The 25933-nt window shown below is 36.8% G+C and overlaps 1 protein-coding gene across 3 annotated transcripts in view; it reads left to right on the top strand.

Moving 5' to 3' along the window:
• Cdh8 (cadherin 8) overlaps positions 1–25933 on the top strand; it is a 389695-nt gene that overhangs the window by 209003 nt on the left and 154759 nt on the right. For all 3 annotated transcript variants that reach the window (XM_021169423.2, XM_021169421.2, XM_021169422.2), the window contains exons 5-7: positions 9538–9705; positions 13319–13506; positions 19390–19643. In XM_021169423.2, the coding sequence (XP_021025082.1) occupies positions 9538–9705; positions 13319–13506; positions 19390–19643 (610 nt within the window). The remainder of the gene's footprint in view (positions 1–9537; positions 9706–13318; positions 13507–19389; positions 19644–25933) is intronic.

Genomic DNA, 25933 nt, shown 5'->3' with positions numbered 1-25933 from the left:
AGAGGCCCATTGGACTTGCAAACTTTATATGCCCCAATATAGGGGAATGCCAGGGCCAAAAGAATGGGAATGGCTGGGTAGGGAAGTGGGGGGCGCTATGGGGGACTTTTGGGATAGCATTGGAAATGTAATTGAGGAAAATATGTAATAAAAATAAAAAAACAAAAAAACAAAATATCTGGATTAGAGCGATATCCTTTCCCCTCAAAAGATGTGGATTAAAAGGGAGACTCCCCACTTCAAATGATAAAAAACAAATCCCTCATAGGTGTACCCAACCACATGGGCTTAATTTAATTCTAGCTGTTGTCAATTTGAAAGTCAAGAATAGCCACCACTATGAGACCATACTACCATCTATGAGAGCTGCAAACCATACCATCAACTCATTATGCTTGCTGTGTTTTAACAGTTCATAATGGATTGTGATTCTTAATTCATTTGCTAGGATTTTGTATGCTCTTCTATGTGGATGTGGACTCAGACATTGCTATCATCTACACAGCAGGATGACTCAGAAGCCATGGTTTCTAATCGAAGGATATACTGCATGATAAAGCAGGAATTTTACATTCAAGAATGCAATTTTACACACCAAGATACTTAAATGAGTCGAAGTAGTTTTACTTAAAGATTTCCAGCTTGATAGTCTCTCACAAACATTTAAGCCCAGTGGCACAGGGTAGAGAGGGTCATACATGAAAAAGAGACACATATTCAATTCATTACAATGCTTTGATCACTTAGGAGGGAATGGTTAGACAAATATCCTGCTGAGCATATTGTGGAGATGTATTTGCAAAAAAAAAACCCTCCAAGTCTATCATTTTTTTCATGCTTCATAATCAGAGAGTTAGAGACTGAGATGCACTCTCTGTTTAGTTGCAGATGACATAACTTTGCTAAAGATTTTCTCCAGGTGTATTCCATACCAAACTCCCAAAATCCAAGAGATAGTAAGTGTTCAAATTCTAAAACGTAATTAAAAGTCAGTAATTAGTGCCAATCAGGAAATGGGTCAGGTGTCTGGACAAAGGGAAATCTCTTAATGCTACAGTCTACAATACTGTCACCTCATTCTCTTGAATGTTCACACAAATTGAAGCTGTGACTGTGTTCTCACAGAAAGACAAGGTCAAGGGTTTGACCTCAGAGGGACTTGGTGGCCTTCTAGCAGTATTAATATCTCTGGTATCTGGAGACTGGGTGATTATTAGTATGTATCAAACTTTGCATATTCATGAATGAATCTCCAGGCATTTTCTTAAGTTGATAGTTCCCCTTTGGCTTTTTCTTCCCTCCTACATTTTCGTCCTCTTTGCATTATTTTCTTCTCTCTTACAATTACTAAAGACCTATTCTGCGTCAGGGATTTTTGTTATGTTTGAGGCATATGAGGATGAATGAGATGTGGCTTTGCATATGGTAATTTGCTCTCAGGACAGATTGAAATAGTAAAAGCTGTAATGAAATGGAGACAAAACAGGAAATTAATTGATGTAAGAAAGTTCCTAGCAAACATGCATAAGATAAAAAGGAAGAAAGCAATTAGTTCTACCTGGAAAGGCCTTCTTACTGATGAAACATCAGAGCAGACTCTGAAAAGATTAATGGACTTTAAGAGGTACAGTAAAAGGAAAAAATGGACTTGCTGCGTTATCCATACAGACTTGTAGATACATTAAAATGTGTGCCAGTTCTCAAGAAAGTACAAGGCCAGAGTCTCAGAGGCATATGATTTGAATGGAATTGCACAGACTCACATTTAGGGACATGGCATTGGTAAAGGTTTGATTGCAAAAGAAAAATCCTTCTGTTAATTTTTAAACGTGAACAGGGCACATTTATACCTTGTTCATTAAGATTTATTATTTATGCCAATTGTCATCCCAGAATAATTAAATTTAAATTTTCATATATGTAAGTTTACATTTGCAAAATGCAGACAATAATATGTGTGAATTTAAAATTTTATGTGTAATGCATTGCTTGTTTATTGGTATAAATGCAAAATATACATTACCTTACTTATATCTCTGCCTGTCTCTCTGTCTCTATCTCTGTCTCTGTCTCCCTCTCTGTGTCTCTGTCTCTCTCTCTCTGTGTCTCTGTCTCTGTCTCTCTCTCTCTCTCTCTCTGTCTGTCTCTCTCTCTCTCTCTCTGTGTGTGTGTTTAAAGTTTCAGGGAAAGATTTGATTTTTACCTCTCAAGTTATAATATCAAAACCTAAGCTCTTATTCAAAAATGTACAATATTCTGTATAAGTGATATGCAGAATTGAAGGAAGTTATCTTGTCAAGATCATATACTCATAATTCTTTCATAACAAACTCTCATACATTAGTGCCTGAGCCCATTCACTAAAACATGAAGCCCTGTTTCTTTTCTCAAAGTCCTAAGAAACAGGGCTCAGGTCTCTATAGCACCTCCACAGACCAGATCAAGCTAAGTTTGTATATATTTCACTCTCAGTCTTTATATGCATATTATTAGATACATCAAACATGGCATATACTACATGTAAGGAAAACTGGTAATTTGATATACACATTTTTATGTTGCTAAAGAATTTTTTCAATGTCTCTATTTATTATGGAAATGGGAATCCAAACAAATGGAGTATGTCAGTGTAGTCAGAAATAAAACGAAAATGACAAAGCGGTGAAGACAGGGGAGCACTTCCAAGGCTCATGTGAGTGAAAACTAGAACATGCATCCTGGAAAGCCTTTTTGTACTGTAGTGGTAAATCTTGCTATGATACTATCTACCTTTAACACTGATTTAATATTTATCTACTATTGATATTAAATAATCTTACTTTATTAGTAATGTCCTACAAAAATATGAAAATATAAGTACAAAAAGAATGAAAACAGAAATACTTATTTGTAATTTTCTTAGAGATACTTGTTAGTTTAAAACATCTGAGTTAAAAAATGTAAGTTAAAAAATTTGATTCCTGATTCATTTGATTTCTTTGATTTCTTATAACTGTGGCACATGTTCACATTATACTAGATACATTTGATATGTCTCAGTATCCAGGTTATTGAACATAAATACCAACGTCTACCAAAGTTTAGCTCTCATATGTATGCCCTCTCACTAAATAATCTCTAGATTACTTATAAACAGTTTATAAGGTAAATGCTATGTGAATAGAGGTTATACTGTATAGCTTAGGTCCTAACACTAAGAAAAAATCTCTAAACATTCATTGCACACCCAATTATAACATATTTTAACTCATAGTCATTTTATCTAGAAATGCAGAACTACTGTCAGAAAATATAGAGCTATAAGATCTACCTTTACCCAGCTGATAGAAGCAAATGCAGATACCCATAGCCAAACATTATACAGACCTCATGGAACCTTGTAGAAGAAGGGGGAAATGATTAAAGAAGCCAGAGAGGTTAAGGACACCACATGTAACACACCAAATCAGATAACCTGAGCCCATATGGACTCCACCAAGTCAACTAACCTGGACCCATAGGGACTCCTAGTGACTGAACCACCAACCAGATAGCATAGTAGGGAAGGACATACTGTCCCATAAATCTACGTAACAGATGTGTAGCTTGGTTTTCATGTGGATTCCCTAACTTTAGGAGCAGAGGCTGTCACTGACCCCGGTGCCTGCCTTTGGATCCCTTTCCCCTATCTGGGCTGTCTTGTCTACTATCATTAGGATGAGGTGTACCTGTCCTACTGCAAGGTGAGTTGATAACCATGGGGAGCTTCCACTTCTCTGAAGAGAAAGGCAGTGAGGGTGAAAGAAGGGGAGGTGAGAGGGTAGGAATGGGAAAAGAGGAGAGGAAGTTGCAATCTGGATGTAAAGTTAATTACTTAACTAACTAACTAATTAATTAATTAAAAAGTAAGATCTAAGGGAGTATGTCTACCCACTTAATCATCCATCTATGTATCTATATATCTGTTATCTATGTCTCTATTGATCTATCTATCCATTAATCCTTCTCCTATCTGCCTATCTATTTTTCTTTAAGTTATTGCTTACAAAGAAAGAGAAATGCAGTCTCCTTTGAAAACTATGCTGGCTGACTCATTGTCTTAGTCATTTGTGTATTTGTCGTACTTTCATCATAATTTCATTGGGCGGATTTAACACTTTTATGAAAACAGTTTTGAGTGCTATGGTAGGCAAGTAGGATGAGTCTCCTCTTGGATATTTTTGACCTTCATAACTGGCAGCATGTAGCACCAATCACATAGCCAGCAAAAAACAAAAACAAAAAACAGTACAGTATAAGAACTCGTATCTCTCATGAATCTTTACCACTTACTCTCATATATGACACACTCTCTTTCAGAGACAGTGAGATAATAGCTGCACATTGAATCAGCGAGGGCTTCTGGGGATAACAAAGGTAGGGGTTTCATAACTGGGATAATGTGTTCAACAAGACACATTCAAAAGAGGAGTCTAGCGCAGCATTTTATATCAACTGCAATCTCTGTGCAGCACAATCTGGGAGACCCGAGACGAGTGAATTACAGTAATCAGCCTTCAATATGACAAAAGACTTAATCAGCATCTCCTTGCCTTTGTCACGAAGCCTCTCAATCTGGTGAGATCACAGAAATTATAAAAAGACGTTTTAGAGATGGATACAAAATGCTTCTCAAATGATAATGTTAAAGACAATGGAAAAGTGGGGGAAGGCACATACAAGTTTTATATTTCTGAGATGTCTGAAACAGGATTCTAATCAGAAGCACTCCCCCAGTGCTTAGCCATAAAAGCCAGCTGTCTATCCAGCATTAGGGAGAACTTAGGCCAGTCTAAGTTTCTTTACTCTGAAATTTTACACTAGGGAAATCTCTATTTGATTGAATAAAGCAAAGATAAAACTATGTCTTTTAAATACAAAAGAAGGGGGCACATGGGTCTATTCATAGGAAGGTGATCAGTGCAGACTGCAGAGGAAGAGGATCCCCTTTTCCATTTATCCCTATGCCAGGGATCCCTCAAATCCCTTACCTTCCCTAACTCTACTCCCCAGTGTCAGTTCCAAGTATGCATTGAATTAATTTATGGAGAACAAATGTTCTCATTAATTTTCGATTAGATTAGATTTCTTAAATCGAGTTCCTGGGAATTCCTTTTAAAAGATACTAGTTTCAACCTCTACTGTGAACCTAAAAAGTGATGTTACAGATTGTCTCACAACCCATAGATTACTTAAATTTCTATTATGTTGATCAGATACAAGACAGAAACAACTCAAAAGGAAGAATCACTAACTTTGGCACATGTTTCAGTAGGTTCCTTACATGACTGCTTGAATAAATACAATAATGACTTGGGGACAGAAGCATGGGTAGAAGGAAACAGTTCCAAATGGGAACAGGGAGCAGAGAAAGAAGGGGAGGACCTATAGCCCATATATAAGCTTCAGTGGAAACTCAGTGTCCTACATTATCCTGCTCCTTCCCAACTGCTACAGTTTTTACAACTTCTCAAAAAAGTAAAACCATCTGAAACCAGGTACATAACACATGGACATGCAGGGGGTATTTTATATCCCACCTTTAACTACTGACTTGTTTTCTTCAATTAAAATCCCAATTATGCTTGACCTTTCTCAAACTTATGAAATGTTAGGGTCCTTCATTTTTCAAGTAGAAGAGTTTACCCTGGGGATGTCTTGTGATTTAAACAAGTTTAGCAAATTTCAGAAGAGGATCAATCTAAACTTTAGAAATCATACTTATCTAAAATGTATAAAAATTAGAAAGAAAGTCCAATACAATTATTGTACGAATTCACAGAGGTCCTGGAACTTTTAAAGTGAAAAAAATTAATTTTTATTTATTATGAAACTGTTCCTTAAACAGATCATGATAAGCAACAAAGGAGGATCTGTCTGTGAGAAGCAGTAGACACTAAGAAGAATAACAGCTGTAGGGGAGTGCAAGGAACAAATGAAATTGATAATTGCAAAATGAAGTAGTAGATATATATGAAAATGACATAACTAAACCCATTGTCTTGCATGCTAACTTGAAGAAATTATTAAGAAAAAAATCACATCAAAGAGATTAACTAGCTGGCACAGAAATAAAAAAAAACTTGTCAAATATCATTTTGAAAAATTATAATCTGTTTATAATTTGTTTCCATGTTGCAATGGATTCTTAAATATACATGATTTCTTGAAAATGCAGCTGAGCACAGCAACTGTGTGGCTATCAGCACATTAATGCAAAAGTAATAATGTTCACTGGTTAATATGATAAAAAGTGATTTGCACTTTGCATTTTGGTTATACAAAAGCATTTTTGTATTACTTTGTCTAACATAAAGGTGGCAGGAAGCTCTTATTTGTCTTATTAAAATAAAAGCTGGACCCCAACTAGCATTGCTAGTGAAATGAAGACTTAAGTCTCTTAGTGTCCAACATGTCTAACTCTTTGAACTACAAATATGTGAAGGAAAACAGTCTATTCTAATTACTCATTTTTCTGTTTTCTGTTAGATGATATAAAGTACATTTTTTAAATAAAGAACATTTTTTTCCTGTCTGTGAACTTCCCAAATCTGTTGATTTTGTGATGAAAATGTGATCTAAAGCAGCAGAGACTTTAATGTATTTCAGTCTTCTACTTTAGGAGTTTATCAATGTCTCACAATGCTGTGGAAGTGAAATCATATGTCCTATGAGTAGGAATAAAAATCTCAAGTAAAAGTAGCAGGTATAGCCAGGACCCAACAAAGATTAAAAAAAAAAATTCATAGATAAAAGGCACTAGCAGTTTCTACTGTGCTGTCTTTATAGCCACAGGGTAGCTAGAAAGAAAGTCTAGAAATTTTGTCTTGGATTTTGTAATGAATTACTGCTAGTACTGGGGTTAAGATTAGAGGCGGTGGGCTCGGGCAATCTGTTCATTATACAGTTTGAACCAAAGCCAATTACTTGTGTTGTGTGTCCTGAAGTAACCTTAGAGGGAATTCCCACTTGCTTTAGCAGTAGGGAAAGTTACTCCCAACATCTTAAATAAGAAGATAGAGAGCAAAGCTGCTAGACATAGATTTCAGCTTGATGTCATTGAACTATTCACACAAGGCAGTATTCTCACTGTATTGATAGGTTCATACATGCCCTGATTCTCAGCGACCCAGCCTCACAGCAAATGCTTCTGACTGTTGCTATCTGGAAAAGAGTGGCATTCTGCCAATGTCTTTTGCCATTTGGTGAGAAAGTGACAATATATTCACTATATTTGATGGCAAAAGAGTAACTTGGTTACTGGAGAACACTGATCTTCAAAGCATCCAAAACTGGCAACACAAGTGCCATCAACAACCTCATGCTTAAGGGAGTAAGAGAGGCAATGAGATACAAGACAGCACTTTTCTATAGCAATATCTATAAATTAGGAAAAAGGAAATAGAGTAGCCATGCCATGATTATTTTGTTTGGGGAATTTAAACATTGCTTTGACACAAATCTAAACAAATGTATAGAAAACAGAAAGGCATAGTACTGAGCTGGAGATAGAACACTGTAATAGTAGAACACTGAAATAGTACTTACCTAGAAAGTTAGAGATCTTGGATTTTCCCATAAGTGGAAAGAAAAAAAGAAACAAATAACAGCTTCAGAAAAGGAAGAGAAGGAGGAGGAGGAGGAGGAGGAAGAGGAGGAGGAGGAGGAGAGGAAAAAGAGGAGGAAGAGGAGGAGGAAGAGGAGGGGTTGAAGAAGAAGAAAAGAGTAAAGACATAGTATGGCATGACCATGATGCCGAGTCTTCTAGGTTCTGTAAAGGTTAGGGAACTAAATACTTTGGATATTTGTTACTGTGAGACTATGACATAACATGGCATATTCATATTATGACAATCTATGTGCCTATAAGGATCAACTGTACTGAAAAAAAAGTTTCTAAATGACATTCACTGTGTAAAAGCAATTAAATGTGATAAAATGCTAGTGTTATTTTATAATTATGATTTGCCTGTTTAAAAGCATAGACCCAGATAAATACTAAATGCATAATAAACTTCGATTTGTGCAGAGAGTGAACAATACTTATCAATGACCAAATTATGTGAATGGATAGAGGGCTATGTAAAGGTTTTTAAAAATCAAATTTGGGGGTATACAAGCAGGTTTGGAATACTTAACAAAACAGTAAAATTACTACTAACAGATATACCTTCATAAGCTTTAATCTCCACAAAGAACTTAGCAGTGCCTGTCTGTGTATTGGACACTCTCTGAGGAGAACTTCAGGGCTCTGGCCCATCTGGAATGACCAAAGAGTTGGGTTTTCTGGAGGGGAGGGGAGGGGAAGTCAGATCAAGGCGAGCTGCCTTGTCTCTTCTGAGGCCTCTGCTGCTCTGAGTCCATGCAGGCTAGGAGCTAAGGTCCAGGCTGAGCTGGAAGTGACTGTGGGGGGCTCGAGCAGATTCCAGAGATAAAAGCTTCCAGAGAGAATTTCCTGCCCCAAAGTGTTCCAGTCTACAAGACAGACACTCTCAGATGTTCCATGAGGAAATATCTCCTGTGTTTTATTCCTTGTGGATAGGGTCTTATATACATTTTGGGGCAGGTTGGGGTCTAAAAGCAGATGCTTTCTATTGGCTTGGTCTGAGATGTTAGGGATGCCTCATTTGCAAGTGGATGCAATTCAGAGTTTGCCCTACCTGACTGATTGTCACAGTCCTCTCCATGGTGTGTCTTTGTCATGTGTTCTGGGACAGGAACGAGTTCTGGAGTATATGAAATGCCTACCACCCTCAGATATGAGAACTCACCAGGTTTTTCTGAATCTGCTCAACCTTACCAGTTTTTTTTTCTGGTGACAGAGTTCCACTTGCCCCACATAGTACTAATGCATTTTCTCCTCCTTCCTTCCCCCCCCCCTCCTTTCTGTACTTTCTCAGTTTTCTAATCCAGTTGTCACTTTTATGGTAGAAAATATTATGCAAATGAACTGTTAAAATGTAAATAACACTATGTTCATTTTAAATACCTGTCTGCTTTACTTCTGTTTGGTGTTTTACTCCTCTGAGTTGATTCTAACAATTCATTCATTTTGTTCCCTTTATTAATGAATTTGTGAGCCAAAGAATAATTTATCTTTGATCTTAGAGCCTCCAAGCTTTTTTGGTGATCTACTCATCTTCTAGGGGAGTTGGGGTGTGTGATAAATTGCAGGATTCTTTCACTTCCAGGCTTTTCCTGGGTAGATGAGTCTATGTTGTAATTTATACTTCAGTGTGGTAGGCAGTTTGTTTTCCAAAGTATATTTTTTTACAAGTTTTCTTATACCTTACAAAAAGGGTTTCTGAAGGTTGTCTATAAATGCCTATGATTACATTCAGAGTTAACATTAGTTGTATGGACATATACCAGTTAAATATCAACAGAAAACCAAGTCTTCTCATAGCAGCACTTGATATATGTATATGTGTGCCTGTGTATCTACGTGTCTGTGTACGACTTGCTCATTTCTTAGTGAACATTCTACTGAAGTTCATTCTTCCATTTTGTTTCTCTTAGCTATTATAAAAACTGCCCTTCCTAACATGGACAGAGAAGCCAAGGAGGAATACCTGGTTGTAATCCAAGCCAAAGATATGGGTGGACACTCTGGTGGTCTGTCTGGAACCACAACACTCACAGTGACCCTTACTGATGTTAATGACAATCCTCCAAAATTTGCTCAGAGTAAGTGATTTCCTACACTTGCCAACAATTACGTTTTTACTATAATTTTCCTCAGCTTTGCAGAAACTGATAACAGCCAGGGATTGCTTATTTCCAAATTTTTCCTAACAGAATTTTATATCCATTTTCATAATTTCAAGGACGTGGAGAGAGCACCAACTATCAAGGGGATAATGGGTCATGGAATCAGAAATAAATTGAGAGAGTAAAAGAAAATTCAGCTTAGATATTGATCCATTATTAATCCCATTGTTGTAGAAAATAAACTAAGTCTCAAATGGGAAAAGAAACTATACATTAAAGGTGTTTCTAAACAGACATGCTACTTCTTACAGGTTGGAGGGAGATGACTAATCATTGATTCTCCCCTCCTAAGGGTATACTCTGCTTTAATGATCTGATCTCAACAAAATTCCAGGCAGCCACAGTCACAGTCCTTGGAGATGATCACTATTTTCTTACATACATGTCCTTTCATGAAACATGTCTTAAGAGCATTTCCCAAATAATATTACATGGCAGAGTGATTCATTAAAGTTTTTCAGGCATAGCAGTATGATTCTTGAATTGAGAAAGGAAGGATGCATAGAAATACATGGAACAGGATGAAATGAATGAGCCAACAGAGGAATTATAGTCACTGAGGCTAAAAATCTGTAGCTAAAAACATGTATCCACAATACTATGTGTGCATATTAATATACATGTATCCATGTTTAAAGATTCTGAACTGGAGTAAATTAGATGCTTTTTTTCTGTCTAGCTTTTTTGATTTAATGTAATTTCCTCTATGCTCAACTGTGAAGCCATAGTCATATGCACCACTATTTCCTTATGTAATATTTGATCGATAGGAACAAAATTATTTCTAATTTATGGGTATTGTAGCTAACATGGCCCTAAATTTGTACATGTCTGTATATTAGCATTGTACTAAATTTGTACATGCATGTATATATACACTAATTAGGAAATTTACATGCATGTATGTACATCTGCACATGCATATATATATATGATATTGTTTGTATTATTAAATATATACAATACAAAACTGATAAGGATTTTGCTGTCGTTGAAACTCAGAAAACCAGTGAGTTATGTTTACTGAAAGGCACTGAAAAATGAGGCTACAGACACATGAGCAGTTACTGAGTTATTACACCATGTTAAATAGCATGATGTTTAGTGTAATATCATTAGGAAGTTATTAAGATATCTTTATTTGTAGGTGAATTCACTGAGTTTCTCCAAGAGAAATAATAAATAGATGAATAATTATTTAAAGATTTCTGGTGCCTGCACCACATTACCACTCAGTAACATTAAGTCTACAAACATACCTTTCGAACGTGTTAGGAACCATGGTACAGGTATAAGCAGAATAAAGTATATGGCCTCTCAATACATAGGTGTTAATTATGGAAGCCTAATGATGTGCTGTCTTATGAATTTAAGAAGAGAGCTTATCACATTTCTGATATCAGCAGCTAACTACCTGCTGGAGATTCTTCCCAGCATAAGAAACACCACGTGAAATCTATTTTTTGAAAAGAATGAGAGGAACTAGGAAGGGCAAGAAGAGAGAGGAGGGGCAGGGTAGATGTCTAAAATGACATATTTGATAAGCAATTGAGCATTCATTCATAAACATTCCAAGGTACAATGTATAGAACTATATTTTCATATAGAGATGTATACCTTTTATTTCTGCCCTTCTTTGAAGTATAAGCCTCTAAGGGATATGTATTGAAATGATCCATCCTACCTTTTCTATGGTCTTTTATACCCTCACTCATTAATATGTAGTTCATCTTTTACTAAAAGGTGAGTATTTCAATTCAACACTTGTAGGTGGGTTCTTTAAGCAATTTCCTTGTGCAAAAGTAAGGATTATTAACTGTGTTTGCCCAGATAAAGTTAAAAAGAAGCCTCACAATGGCAGTGGATAAAAGAATGCTGTGTTTACTTAGCTTTTCAAGGCTCCCTGATGTGGGATTGGCAGGAAGGGGCGGTCCAATGACTGATTATTTATTTTGTAAGCACACCAAGAGAATATCCCCCAAGGTTACCTGGAACACAAACTTAGAGCATACTGGGAAGCTTGGGTTGGACAGGAAGAAGATTGTCTTAGCCTACATTATTACATTTGCACTCTACTTGCAAAACAGTTTTGTTCTCCAGTCCCATAGTTTTACAATTCCAAGAAATAATTTTGCTTTGTCATTAACAAAGAGAACTTAAGGAAGTCTGCTCATCAAATTAACCAGCCAAATTCTATTGGATAAACATACCATGGTTATCCAGGGATTTAGTGTTTGAACTTAAGCTAAAATTAGGTAATGTTCTGTAGATTTCTTTTCCTTTTTTTCCATTTTGTTGTGATTTCTGTAGGACTCGGTCTTCCTGGTTGTCTGAGTTTGGGTTTGCCTGAAACAGGCTCTGAGACAAGAATCTTATTATATGTAATTTAACTCCCTCAAGGAGCACCAGCAGGGAAGTAAAAAAGGCAGGTGTGCAGGATCCAAGCACTTAACACTGTGGCTGAATGTATCTTTATCCTACTGAGAAATATCTGAACTGTTGAAAAATATAAGAAAAAAAAATAGTAACAACTCAAAGTTATCCTACCAGAAAAGGGGAGAAGTCTACTATTTCATAAACTAACTCCTGCGACTCGACTCTTTGATGACTGTTTCCATGGCATGAATCAATGCTTGAACAGTTCCTCCAGCCTGACATGCAATGGATGAAATAGAATCTGAAGACAAGATAAAACCCCGAGGCAAAGAAATATAGGAACAGGTAGACAGATATAGGGCAGATGAGCAGTAATGTGTTAATGGCCAGGGAGAGTGGTCCAGTACCATAAGATTCCACTATACCAATGAAGATAAATGCAACCAACATCACAACATAGAAATTGGAATAAAAAATAGGACAAGTGCCACTGATTAGACATACTTTACTGTCCCCACAGGAGAATGAAAACACATTGTAATTGTATTTTGCCTAGGGAGTTTTGAAGGTAGGATTCCAGTCTTCAGAGCAATGAAGAATTTAGTGACAAGAGGATGTTTCATGTATCTGGATAGCTTGCTGCGGGGCATGGCAGAAGTTTAGTAATTGGATTTTATCAAAAACGCTCTACAAGTTTGTAAATATAAAAGTAAGTTCAAAAGTGACTTTCAACACGTTACACATTGCATCTCTCTATGCTGAAATGAGCTTAATATTTTATGTGGGGCAACAATGAATATTCCCACAGGCAGGCAATGTGATTTTACAGAATTTAGGAAAAGAAATTCTCATAGACACATTAATATTCTGGTAGGGCTACTCCAAACAAATACTTGGTAACCATACAGATAATAAGTAAGTTCTCTGTCTCTGAATAATGATGATGATGACTCACCACTTCTGGGAAATATTTGTTTTACATTTGTTTAGATGAGTATGCTTTTCATAAAGGAGATATTTTCCACTTCTATTACTATCTTGGTAATATCTCTAGAGACATCCAGAATATAGAGAATGTCCAATTAATTTTGCTAAATTAATTAGTGAATGGATAGTGTTTCTATAATACTCAGTGTTCTTCATCCTTTTATAGGTTTGTATCACTTCTCAGTACCAGAAGATGTGGTCCTTGGCACTGCGATAGGAAGGGTTAAGGCTAATGATCAGGATATTGGTGAAAACGCACAATCATCCTATGACATCATTGATGGAGATGGGACAGCACTATTCGAAATCACTTCTGATGCCCAGGCCCAGGATGGTGTTATAAGACTGAGAAAGGTAAGCTAAAGGGTTTTTTCTTCATTTTCTAAATATCTTTGAGAAACATGGCTTTTGAAATCTCTGAGTACTGGGTAGACAGAAACAACCCAGAGTTGGTAGATGTTTAGATTTATGATGAATGGTGGATTGAAAAGTATACCTAACAGAACTATTCAGAATTGCCAGTCTCTTAGGGCCATATCATGTTTCAGATGTCCCCCGGTAAACAGCTACCATGCTGTAGCTAATACTTGTCTGTACATTTATGACTCAGTGAGTTATTCAATAGGCCAAACAAACAAATACAAAAACAGTCACTCAGTCTTTATGCGGGACACTGAAGTCACTGCCCTGAAGGGAACCCTTAACCAATGGAGAGAAAAGATGGACAGGCAGTTTCTACTAGCAGATGAAATTACTCCAGGGTACAATTACCCACAGTTTAAGTGGATTCTCAGAGGGGACATGTGTCAATTGCCTCCTACGAGTAACAAGTTCAATAGATTCTAGACTTTATTTCCTGTGTAGCTCTCGTATTTTTTTCCTTTTTTAAAAAAATTAGGTATTTTCTTCATTTACATTCCCAATGCTATCCCAAAAGCTCTCTTATTTTTGATCCCCTGTCTCTTTAAATGTTCCTCCAAATACATTAGCATTTTCCCTAAGCTTTATTGAAAATTCTGCTTAAAAAGAAACTCAGCGATAAACAAGATGCTTAGACTCTAGCATCTTATGTAGTAGCTCTGAAGCTCAATATGGAGAGTGACTCTCCTATAACTGATTACTTCAAATATGTCGAAAATCCAAGCTGTGGGGAAAATCAATCTCATGGTGTCCTTGTTTCAGAGCTTAGGCCATTAGTACAGGAAGACAACCTTCTAAAGAAAATGAAGATTTGAACCATTTTGGCCGTTGAAATATGTCTCTTTTTTTCTACTTATTTTTGTAATGTTTTGATTTTATACAGGAATCACTCTATATGGTTTTCAATTTCTGTTCTTCATCATGATATCTATCTTCATAAAAAGCATGCTGCAAAGAGGTCATGAAGAATGGTACAAACTTTTACTCATGTTAGATCCATCATTGTGAATGCCATGATACTCCATTCAACATTATTCTTCAAATTTTTTCAAATTCTATTTTAAATAGATTTTCTAATTTATGAATAATAAGTGATGATACACACTATTGGGAACCAATAATGTTTTTGCTGCTGTCTTGATTAGCATTAAATTGACACAGTGTTAAGCCTACAATGTGCTTCTATCATGTTGCATGATAATCTAAGTCAGCTGGAGATGTAGCTCAGTGGTGTCTGCTTGTCAATCATGAGCAAGACCATAGAATTCAATCTTTGGCAGCTCAAAAATGTATGTGGAATGGAACTGCTCTAAATTTCATATTAAAGAGGAATTAACAGTGGGAACCTAGAATTTTCTGGCTATTTCTTTTTTAAATAAAATGCTTATAAAAGATGTTGGGGACAAATGCATATATTTATTAAAATTCTTCAATGAGCAGCATGCTCATGCCAGGATCCAAGTTCAGAGCTTTGAGCTAAGAGTCAAAAATATTTAAAGGTTAGCATTGGCTGTATAATTATGTTTAAGTCAATTACTGAGTAACCCACAACCAAGTTTTCTTTGCCTAAAATTTTCTAATGACATTTTTATTGTCATTATCTGCTACCCATTGTTCCTGTTAGGTGGTTTTATAAATTGAGATAATTAGTTGTTCATTGTAATCATGTCTACTAATATTTATAAACCTGGAGGCAATTGCTGTGACCTTAGTGTCATGATATACAAAAGTAGTTTTTAGAGACTGAATATAGGGAATCATATTTCAACAGGCCACTAGGCTACTGTTTATTAACTGGTGAAATCCTAAGGACATGAGAGGATGTTTGGACACATTATAGTTAAGCTGGGCTGACGATTACAGACAGACAAACAAACAAATAAACAACAACAACAAATTGGCCTTGGGGAACTGCTTTGTTTTGTTTATGTACTGAAGCAAACCCTGGACGCAGAACCTATTTACCCATTTCGGCAGAGTGGTCTATGGAACCTTTTAATAAAATTATCTAGGAACTATGTGGAGAATGCCTACAGAGCTATTTGATATTGGCTTTTGTCAGAGCATGAGGTGAAGGAAAGGGAAGATATTGTTCAGAGAGTTCAAAAAAATACAAACCTGGACAAAATTTAGTGATAGTTTGCACTGCATTATCGCCAGGGCATTTCCACAAGAATAGATTTTTTGTTTGTTTGTTTTTGAAGGTGAGAACTCTTTCCCATTAATTATTTAATTTTTTTTATTTTCTGATGAAGTCCCTTTTGCTACTTTCCCCCCAGCCCCACCTTTATACCCCCTTCCCAACTTTACTCTCCCATTTTCCTCCAAGACTGGGAGATCCTCCATGGGTACCAACCAGCCCTGGCACAACAAGTAGCAGCAGGACTAAGCCCACCCTTTCCCACTGAGGCCTGACAAGAGAGCTTGCCTAAGAGAAAGGATCCAAATGTAGCCAAAAGTGTCAAAGACATACCCCACTCCAATGGTCAGGGGACTCACATGAATACCAAGCTGCACATCTGCTAAGTATATGTAGGGGGTATGGGACCAGCACATGCATGCATGTGGTTGGTGATTCAGTCTTTGTGAAGCCCTATGGGCCCAGGTTAGTTGACTGTGTAGGTCTTCTTGTTAGACCCTTTAGCTTTCTCAATTCTGTTCCACACTTTTCCTTGAGACTCTTCGAGCACCACCTAATGTTTGGCTGTGGGTCTCTGCATCTGTTTGAATAGGCTGCTAGATGAAGCCTCCCATCATGATACCATCATTAATAGTATCAGGGTTTGGATATCTTGCATAAGTCTCAAGTTGGTTCATGTATTCATTTGCCATTGCCTCAATCTCTGTTCCATCTTTATCCCTGAAAAACTTCTAGTTGGGGCAAATTTTGAGTTGAAGGTTTTGTTGGTATGTGGGTGCCCCCCTTCCTCCACTGCAAGTCCCAATTGGCTATAGGACTTAGTAACTGTAGGCTTCATATCCCCAGCTGTTACGGGTCTCAGTTAGGGTCACCCCCTTAGACTCCTGGGAGCATCTCACTCCCAGGTTTTCAGGTTGTTCCAGATAAGCCCCCAACTCTGATCTCTGTACATTTTCGTAGATCTCTCTTGCCCTGTACTCCTCATACCTAATTCCTATCCCTGTTCCTCTTTCCATCCACTCTCCCAGCCAGTTCCCCACTCCATCCACTTCTAGTGTCTATTTTATTTCCCTTTCTGAGTGAGACTCAAATATCCTCCCTTTGTCCCTCCTTGTTTCTTTGGGTCTGTGGATTGTAACATGGTTACCCTACACTGTATGGCTAATATCCACTTATAAATGAATACATACTATACATGTCTTTTGGGCCTCAGTTACCTCACTCTGTACTTTGTGGTACAAAGCTAAAGAGAGAATTCTCAACAGAGGAATTTCTAGTGACAGAAAATCACTAAAAGAAATGTGCTATATCCTTATACATCAGAGCAATGTAAATCAGCTCTGGGATTCTATCTTACACCCATCAAAATGCTGAAACAAAAACCACAAGGGAGAGTATGTGCTGGTGAGGATGTAGATAAGTGTAAGTGTGCAAATTTGTACAACCATTTAGAAATCAATCTGGCATTTTGTGAGAAAACTGGGAATATTTCTACCTCAAGACTCAAATATACCATTCCTGGATATATATATATATATATATATATATATATATATATATCCCCTCCCAAATGTTTCACTATTCTACAAGGACACTTGCTTAAATATGTCCATAGCAGCTTTATTCAAAATAGCCAGAAAATGGAAAAAAACTAGATGTCTTTCAGCCAAAGTTCAGATAAAGAAAATTGTGGTATAGACAATGGAATATGACTCAGCTATTAAAAATGAAGAATTGAGTCTTTGTCTTAGTCGAGGTCTGTATTCATGCACAAAACATGACCAAGAAGCAAGTTGGGGAGGAAAGGTTTATTCAGCTTACCTTTCCACACTGTTGTTCATCACCAAAGGAAGTCAAGTGAGGAAATCACACAGAGCAGCAGCTTGGAGGCAGGAGCTGATACAGAGGCCATGGGGGATGCTGCTTACTGGACTCTTCCCCTGGCTTGCTCAGCTTGTTTTTTTATAGCATCCAGGACTACCAGCGCAGGGATGGCACCACCCACAATGAACCCTCCCCCCTTGGTCATTAATTGAGAAAATGCCTTACAGCTGGATCTCATAGCAGCATTTTCTCAACTGAAGCTCCTTTCTCTGTGGTAACTCCGGCTTGTTTCAAGTTGACACACAAAACCAGCCAGTACAGTCTTAATATCGACCAACACTGATAAAGGAGTGAGGTGAAGGATATGTCAACTTCAGTTCAACAAGTTCTCCTTTTATATACTATCCCACTTTTGTACCTTAAATTATACATTTTTAAATTAAGTAAATTAAATTAATATAAAATTAAAATCACTATTTCTCAATTAAAATTAATATTAGTATATTACACAGAGCACATTTTAAATATATTTTCTGAAGTTCCTGGAATAACAAAATTATTATAGTGTGGATGATTTGCAAAACTTCATCTCATTGGAAATCATTTTTTCCAAACTAAATACATGCACATTATTATTTCCAAATTAACAGGGAAGTACATTTGCACCATTTATCAGAAAATATTAAAGAGAAAAATTAATTCCCATTATATCAGAATTCACATATAGAAGCCAATATTGAGGGTGAAATAAGAATATATATTTAATCTTGCACAAGTGCTCCGATGCTAGCTTTTGTTCCAGGTTCCATTTTCTAAAAATCTGCACTGCAGATTTAAAATTCTGTTTCTTCTGAGAAATTGTGATGCATATATAAACTATCTATTTGAATCTTGACAGACTTACATTCTTAAAATCTGGAATCTTATAACTTGCCAAGAATTTCCCTAGATGGGTTCTGATATATGTAAGGGGAATATAGCCACTTACCTTGCTCGATTTACACCAGTCACTGACAAAAATCTTGCAGACTGTTAAGGAGTGAATGATGACTCTTTCAGAAATAACATCAGGAATAGAGAAATGATGTAATTTCAATTTTTATGTGGCTGCTGTGCAAAGTCAGACCTAGTTGAGTCTATTTATTTGCCTTTACAATTTTTTTCCAAATGTAAACAAAAATAGGTTTGCATGTGCAAGCATATCACTTTATCTGATTACCTGCTGAATAGCACAGCACTTTTGACAGAGACCTAAGAATGTCCTAAAAGAAATAAGCCCCATTTCTGTCACATAATCAGTGAGAGTAGAAATGATTGGGAAATTATATAAAACATTCTTTGTTAGGTTTAGTGCTACATCGTGCTTTTTAATATTTCTTTTGGCTAAACAATCATCATTTCTAGTCTTTCCATTTCATACACTGTGCAGAAATGATAAAATATTGTTCCAAGATAGAGATTGTATTCGGTGCCACCTTATCTGCCACCAGCAGAAAGCTTGGTTAACCAAATGTTTAGCATGCTGGTCATGTCATCACTAGTAAAATTTTATTATGATGCTGAAGTGAGAATTTGATGCTACAATTCATGACTGTGAATATTTTTGTGAATTCCAAGTGAAATGAGGAAAACACAACAGAACAATAGGAGATTAGACTCTCCTAGCTTGTATAATAAAAAAGTATCAATAAAGGCCTGTAAAATTTACAGGTTGACTCTGGGGGAAACATAGCCCATTAAGAGTCACAAACTAGCTTAAATGGGAATAACTTCCATCCATCCACATTATACTCATTTGTTCTTGCTGCTGTGGTTTAGTGAGAAGAATTCATCTTTGTCATTTTTTTTAACAGCCTCTGGACTTTGAGACCAAAAAATCCTATACTCTGAAGGTGGAAGCAGCCAATATCCACATCGACCCACGTTTCAGTAGCAGGGGACCCTTTAAGGATACAGCAACAGTCAAAATTGTCGTAGAGGATGCTGATGAGCCTCCGGTCTTCTCTTCACCAACTTACCTCCTTGAAGTTCATGAAAACGCTGCTTTGAACTCTGTGATTGGCCAAGTGACAGCTCGTGACCCTGATATCACTTCCAGTCCAATAAGGTAATTTGTTTCTAACTGTTGTACACAGTGCTTCATTGGACAAAAGAAGGAGCCCTGGGACTGTGCCCCTGTGATGAAGGACTTTACATTATTTATCTCCTCTCTCTCTCTCTCTCTCTCTCTCTCTCTCTCTCTCTCTCTCTCTCTCTGTGTGTGTGTGTGTGTGTGTGTGTGTGTGTGTGTTGTGCATCCACAGTCTACTAAGTCACAAACAATGCCTAGGAATAGGAATATCAAAATAAGTCAAGTTTTTCCAGCTCTTGGAAAGCTTGAAGGAGATGAAAAATTACAAATGTTTTGTAGCACTTTGGGAAGAATCTTTTACATTTCATGCTTTATATAGTTTATATTTTTAGTATTGCATGAGCAAGGCCAGTTTGTATTTTGTCGCTTGTAACAGAAATAGTGAATTATATTTTAGAATTCAGAAGTATGAGACCACCGTGTCAATGCATTGGATGTCCCTATCTTGTTTCTGAATGTGGCTTTGAAATTACCTTATTCTCTGCTTCTGAGCTTTTCTGATAAGTCAGCATATCTAAACCAGTTTCTTTTACAAAAAAAAAAAATATTTCAGTGTCATTTTTAAATGCCTTGTGTTTATAATATTTTTGCTCAGAATTTTTTCCTAGGATGATAACTAATCCCTTCAAGTTATTTTTCTCCTTGCTGTAAGAAATGAAGCTAAAATGGGTTTCTGATTTTTATGTTGACTTATAGACATTTCTTTCCCATGTAGAAGTCGACAGAGGAGAGTGTAGTTGCTCAAAGTAAGTTTCTTGCAAAATCACACTCAATACTTCTTATGTTGTGTGTTGGTCTCTGAGGATGAAGTGTTGGCTAATGATGTGCTTGACAATGGATGTTAAATATGGTCTGATAAATGTGTGTGTGTGTGTGTGTGAGAAATTGTGAGAGAGAGACAGACAGACAGAGAGACAGAGAGACACAGAGACACAGAGAGACAGATAGAGAGATAAAGGGGTTATAGAAATACTAAACATTTCAATTTCTAAGCTACAGTTATCTAGGGTTGTCATCTTTGTGATGATTTTTTTTCTTATAAGCTCTATAAAACTAATTTTCTGAATCTTGCATGTGTATGCAGTTTAAATTTCATAATACTATTTCATTTCTTAGATACTAGCTGCTGTTCTATGTATTTTTGTTATGCTTATGCCTTAGAACTTTCATGTCCTTCAGCTACTGTGCATCTTAAAGCATATAGACTTTGGTGGCAACAAACCATTTATGATTGTTTTGTACTTACATAGATACATATACTTAACAATAATAATTGGAGAAGAAGAGGTAATTAATTTTAGTAGCTGTAAAAACATATGGAGAGTTGGAGTGTTAACAGGAAGGTTGGAAATGATATAAATACAGAACTCGCATGTGAAAATTGAAAATAAAGCACAATTTGAATAATTACTCAATATATTATTTTTCATTAATCTTTACATATGAAATTAAATATATGTTAAGTTCCCTTTACTTTCATGGTGATAAAACTGTGAGGTTGAGGTGAAATGTCTCAGAATATTCAGTTCCTCAAATGACAGAAGGCTGGGCTAAAGTGGAGTTATTTTCTCACCTATCAAAACTTATATATAAATATATATATATAAATTACTTATCTTGATATTTGAGGCAATAAAAATACAGCCCCTTGAGGATAAAATAGAAAGGTTTCTGGCGACAACAACTAAGAAGATAATACTCTGTGTGAGACTCTGACTAATGGCCATTAGCATCTCAGAAGCCCAGACATGCAGAATGCCCTTCATCTGGTTGAGAGAAATATATCTGTGAGAAGGTCAAATGTGAAACATAAAGAGTCAGGAGAATCCAGAATTGGACACTTTCATAGGCTTCAATTTCCTCCTTACATTGTGAAATTGTGCAGTGTCTATGGTGGGATCTAACATGCATGGACACAGTTGTATTTATTGCAAGAATATGTGACCTTGTTTTCATCTTCCTCCCATGTTCTCTGTAAGCAAAGACTCTTACTTTACTCATAAGCCCACTAATAAGCTCGAATATGAAGGGTGTGCGTGAAACAGTTGCAACTAAAGTCTCATTATGAGGATAATTTCAAATCTTGCTTTGACAACATTTCAATTATTACAAGATACTACAAATAAGTGCTTGCAACTATAATAAAACATGATCCCTAAGAAATATGATCACACACAAGGAGACACACAGGCACACACAGAGGCACACATAGACATGGAAAAATATTCATTCAAACACACACATAGACACAGAAAACTACACATTTAAACACACACCTATCTATATTTCTCTCTGTGTGTCTCTCTCTTTCTGTCTCTCTGTATCTGTAGGTCTATCTATCTATCTATCTATCTATCTATCTATCTATCTATCTATCTTCTATCTATGGTGAACATCACAGTAATGGCAATGATATTACTATGGAATGGCATATTTTTAATCAAGACTAAGTTTGAGGAACTTAGTGATTCAAAATGAAAGTAACAGTTGAATCACAGAACCAGGCATAAACCAAGGTCACTACCCCTCTCATTGTTTGTACAGATTTTAAAATCTCTCTATTTTACTGGTAGAAAGCCAGTTTTATTGAAGTAACTGCAGCCCCCAGGTAGCCAGGCTATGAGTCTCACTGTTACTGAGTATAGCCATATCTATTATTGTCAATGGAAAGTGACAATAATGGCTGTTCGGAAGAAGCTAGGGACTCTATAGCAGCAACTATCCAGCTTAAAGCATGCCATTTTTCAGTCCCCCATTAGGGAGGAACTGGGAAAAGATGTACAGATCAAGTGTGATTTCGTGACAGACATATCAGTGCTTCTAATATATACCAGGCAAGTGTGAGTTCTTCAACATCTCTAGTCCCATACAAAGAAGAAAAAGAAACTGTTTGAAAGCATGTATGGTAGACTTTGATATGTCAGAGATAATGTGGGGCCCACACAGCCCTGGTTGGCAGGTGAATTGGACCATGGAGGTGACACTACAATGAATGACTGCTTTTCTTCACCTTTTCAAATATCATCTCATCTCTGCATTTCTACAATCTTCCTATGTCAGGGGGCTCACAGAGTAGCTTCCCTATGTCCATACACAAGTGGTTAATTTGACATAGAAATTAAATCCGGTGACTAACCAGGTCAGCGCATAGGTATTGTAAGTCCAGCAGATGGGTTTGGCACAACTTTTCCTTTCAGAATAGATCTAGGGAATGTGAAATTTCAGGGAATCTCTGGGCACCAGATCGCTGCGCATTATTTTCTCCTTAGAGCTATTGTATTTCATATGCTGACACGAATGTATCCATCTTTCAGGATAATATTTGCTTTGCCATCCAGCAAAAAAAAAAAAAAAATAGTCAGCTATTGTGGCATCTGCCATGTTAAAGCATGCAGTCATTTGTTGGCTCATTGACTTTCTGTTAGATTTCATTTTTGAAAGTAGCTCCTACCCAGAAATATCATGCATTTTGAAATACTTATACCTATATCTAGATCTATATTCATATCTGTATGTCTCCTTATTCCAGTCTGGGAAAAAAATGAACACAGATATACATTAATACCTGTGATCACACTGTCTTCCTCCCAGGAACATTAATTAAGGGCTTGTTTCTTTCTTCTTTACTACATGTTGTGCAGTAATATAGAGTAATTTCTGACAATGTGTTTAAAGGTGATGTTTTTCAACTTGGCCAAACTAAGCAAAAAAAAAATCATATTACTGTTTATTTTTTTTAGCATAGCTGTCAGATTCACAGTTCTCTCCGACACCCTTTCCTCATTTTATAAGATGCTATATTCTTCATAGGGTTTTGAGCAGATGAGGTTGCTTTCTTAGATGACATATCTATTAGCATTACTAGCTCATAGGAGGTAAGACATCACACATTTTAATGTTTTACAGATTGACTTGCTTTACCTGTATGTGAGTTTTCCCTGAATGTATATTAGTGCACTTTGTACATGACTGGTGCACACAAATCTAGGAGGACATTTGGACTTAGATCAGAAGTTACAAATGGTTTTGAGCAACCACGAGAACCAGGAACTAAATTACAATAGTCTGTAAGAGGTACTCAACACCACTGAGTCAACACTTCAGCTCCCCAACCCACATTTTAAAAATAAAATGGAAATTAAATATTTGGTAGATGAGAAGAGAATTTTAGTAAAGTATCGTAGATCTATGTAGAATAAGTTTTTAGCTTATTTTATCTTGTTGTTTGTTTGGGCTAAGTGAAATTTCAAAGAGTAGAAATAATGTAAATAATGTCATTCATTCTAATTTTCTCATGCTGCTGACTTATACATTGTCACTAATGTGATCAATGTCTTAAGGCCTGTGATATCATGCTAGTTTAATCTGATATCATTTTTTTTCTGAGATATGTCTAGTCAGCATCCTCATTTAATATAGGAAGGTGCTGAGGACAAATGGATGACCTTTTCATGCTTTGCATGAACAGATGTGTGATCTTCATTGTCAACATCATAATTACCACCACGAGAATTTTGCATGTGTCTCTGAGGGTGCTTTTCAGAAAGTATTAACTGAAGTGGAAAATCCTCCCTCTTGCCCACCCTACTTTATATGACCAGTGTCATTCCCTGGACCAAGATCCTGAACTCAATTGGGAAAGTGAAGTGTGACCCAGAATTCATTTCTCTCTGCTTCTTACCTGCAGATGGAAGGTTGCCAACTTTCAACAGTACTGCCTTTCTTTCCTTCCCAGCATTATGGGCAGTTCCTCAAATTGTGAGCCACAGAAAAACAAACAAGCAAACAAATGAAACAAAACAAAAATAAAAACAAGAACATAGTTCATTAAGGTGCTTCTGTCAAATATTGTCACAACTTTGAGAAAAGCAACTTATACAATCACCTTTTTTATTAGATATTTTCTTCATTTACATTTCAAATGCTATCCTGAAAGTCCCTCATATACTCCCCGTTCCCTGCTCCTCTAACCACCCACTCCCACTTCTTGGCCCTGTCATCCCCCTGTACTGGGGCATATAATTTTTGCAAGCCCAAGGGGCCTCTCTTCCCAATGATGGCCGGCTAGGACATATGCAGCTAGAGACATGAGCTCTGGGGTTACTGGCTAGTTCATATTGTTTGTTCCCCCTATACAGTTGCAGACCCCCTCAGCTCCTTGGGTACTTTTTCTAGCTCCTCCATTGGGGGCCCTGTGTTTTTAACATGATAGCAAAATACCTGACATAACCAACTTAATAGAAGGAAGAGGTAGTGCTCCTAGTTTCAGACTTGTCAATTCCTGTTAGGCGTCAACAATTTGAGTCTCAACAATTCGGTGTATCATATTGGGAACATGTTGCTAAAGAGGCTACTCACACCATGACTGCTATTAAGCTTTCATGAAAAAGTGATTCTATATCCTCTGTAAAAGCCATTCCCAGGCAAATTAACTTCCTTTTACAGGGCCTTGCCTAATGATAGTTTCATTTCTATGTTCTGGTAGCGGAGTGCCTGCTTCAACTCAGAAGTAGCCACTGGGGACATTCTAGACTGAATTCCTTCATTTGGCTATTTCTACACTAGACTGTCTGTTCCTCTTCCATATGACACAGTTTCTCTCTTTATCTGTGAGCACTGCAAGTGCGAGTGTTGACTTATTCTTCATTCCTGAAGTTGCCTCATCGGATCCAGGGAGCCTGCAAGGGAAGCAGAAAACAACTGGTCGATGGTGTTCAGCCAAGTCTGTGTGGGATGGCCCCACACATCTGCCTTGCTACTTTCTAAAGTCTGTTACTACTGTCTGTGAGCTGTAGTGTGTTCTGGAAGATGAATATGGGAGGCTTGTTCATGAATCTAACATTATTTCAAAGTGCTAAGAAGTGGTAAGGTTTTAATTTAGAGGAAAGTCGGCTGGAACTCTGGAAGGATGAGATATATGTATGTGAGCGTATATCAGTTCATCACAGGTGCAAGATCTAAACCTGAGCTTCCTATCACTAACCACTAAGTACATGAGTGGCCTGCTGGATTTCAAATTCTTGTATGAGAATATAATAATGACAACTGATGCTTGCTAATGCCATATTTAGTGACAAAAATCACAAAAATGCTATGAAATGTAGAGAATTGTTACATTTGAGATGAAAAGGTCCCTAACATACAGTGAGTTTTAAAAAATTAAGTGTACATTTTTATACAAAGCTTATGGGGCACACATGGAAGGACTCATGTCTCCAGCCACATATGTAGCAGAGGATGGCCTTGTGGGATATCAGTGAGAGGAC

The sequence above is a fragment of the Mus caroli genome, chromosome 8 (assembly GCF_900094665.2).
Source record: "Mus caroli chromosome 8, CAROLI_EIJ_v1.1, whole genome shotgun sequence".
Taxonomy (NCBI): Eukaryota; Metazoa; Chordata; class Mammalia; order Rodentia; family Muridae; genus Mus; species Mus caroli.
This window is presented reverse-complemented; position numbering and strand designations above follow the sequence as displayed.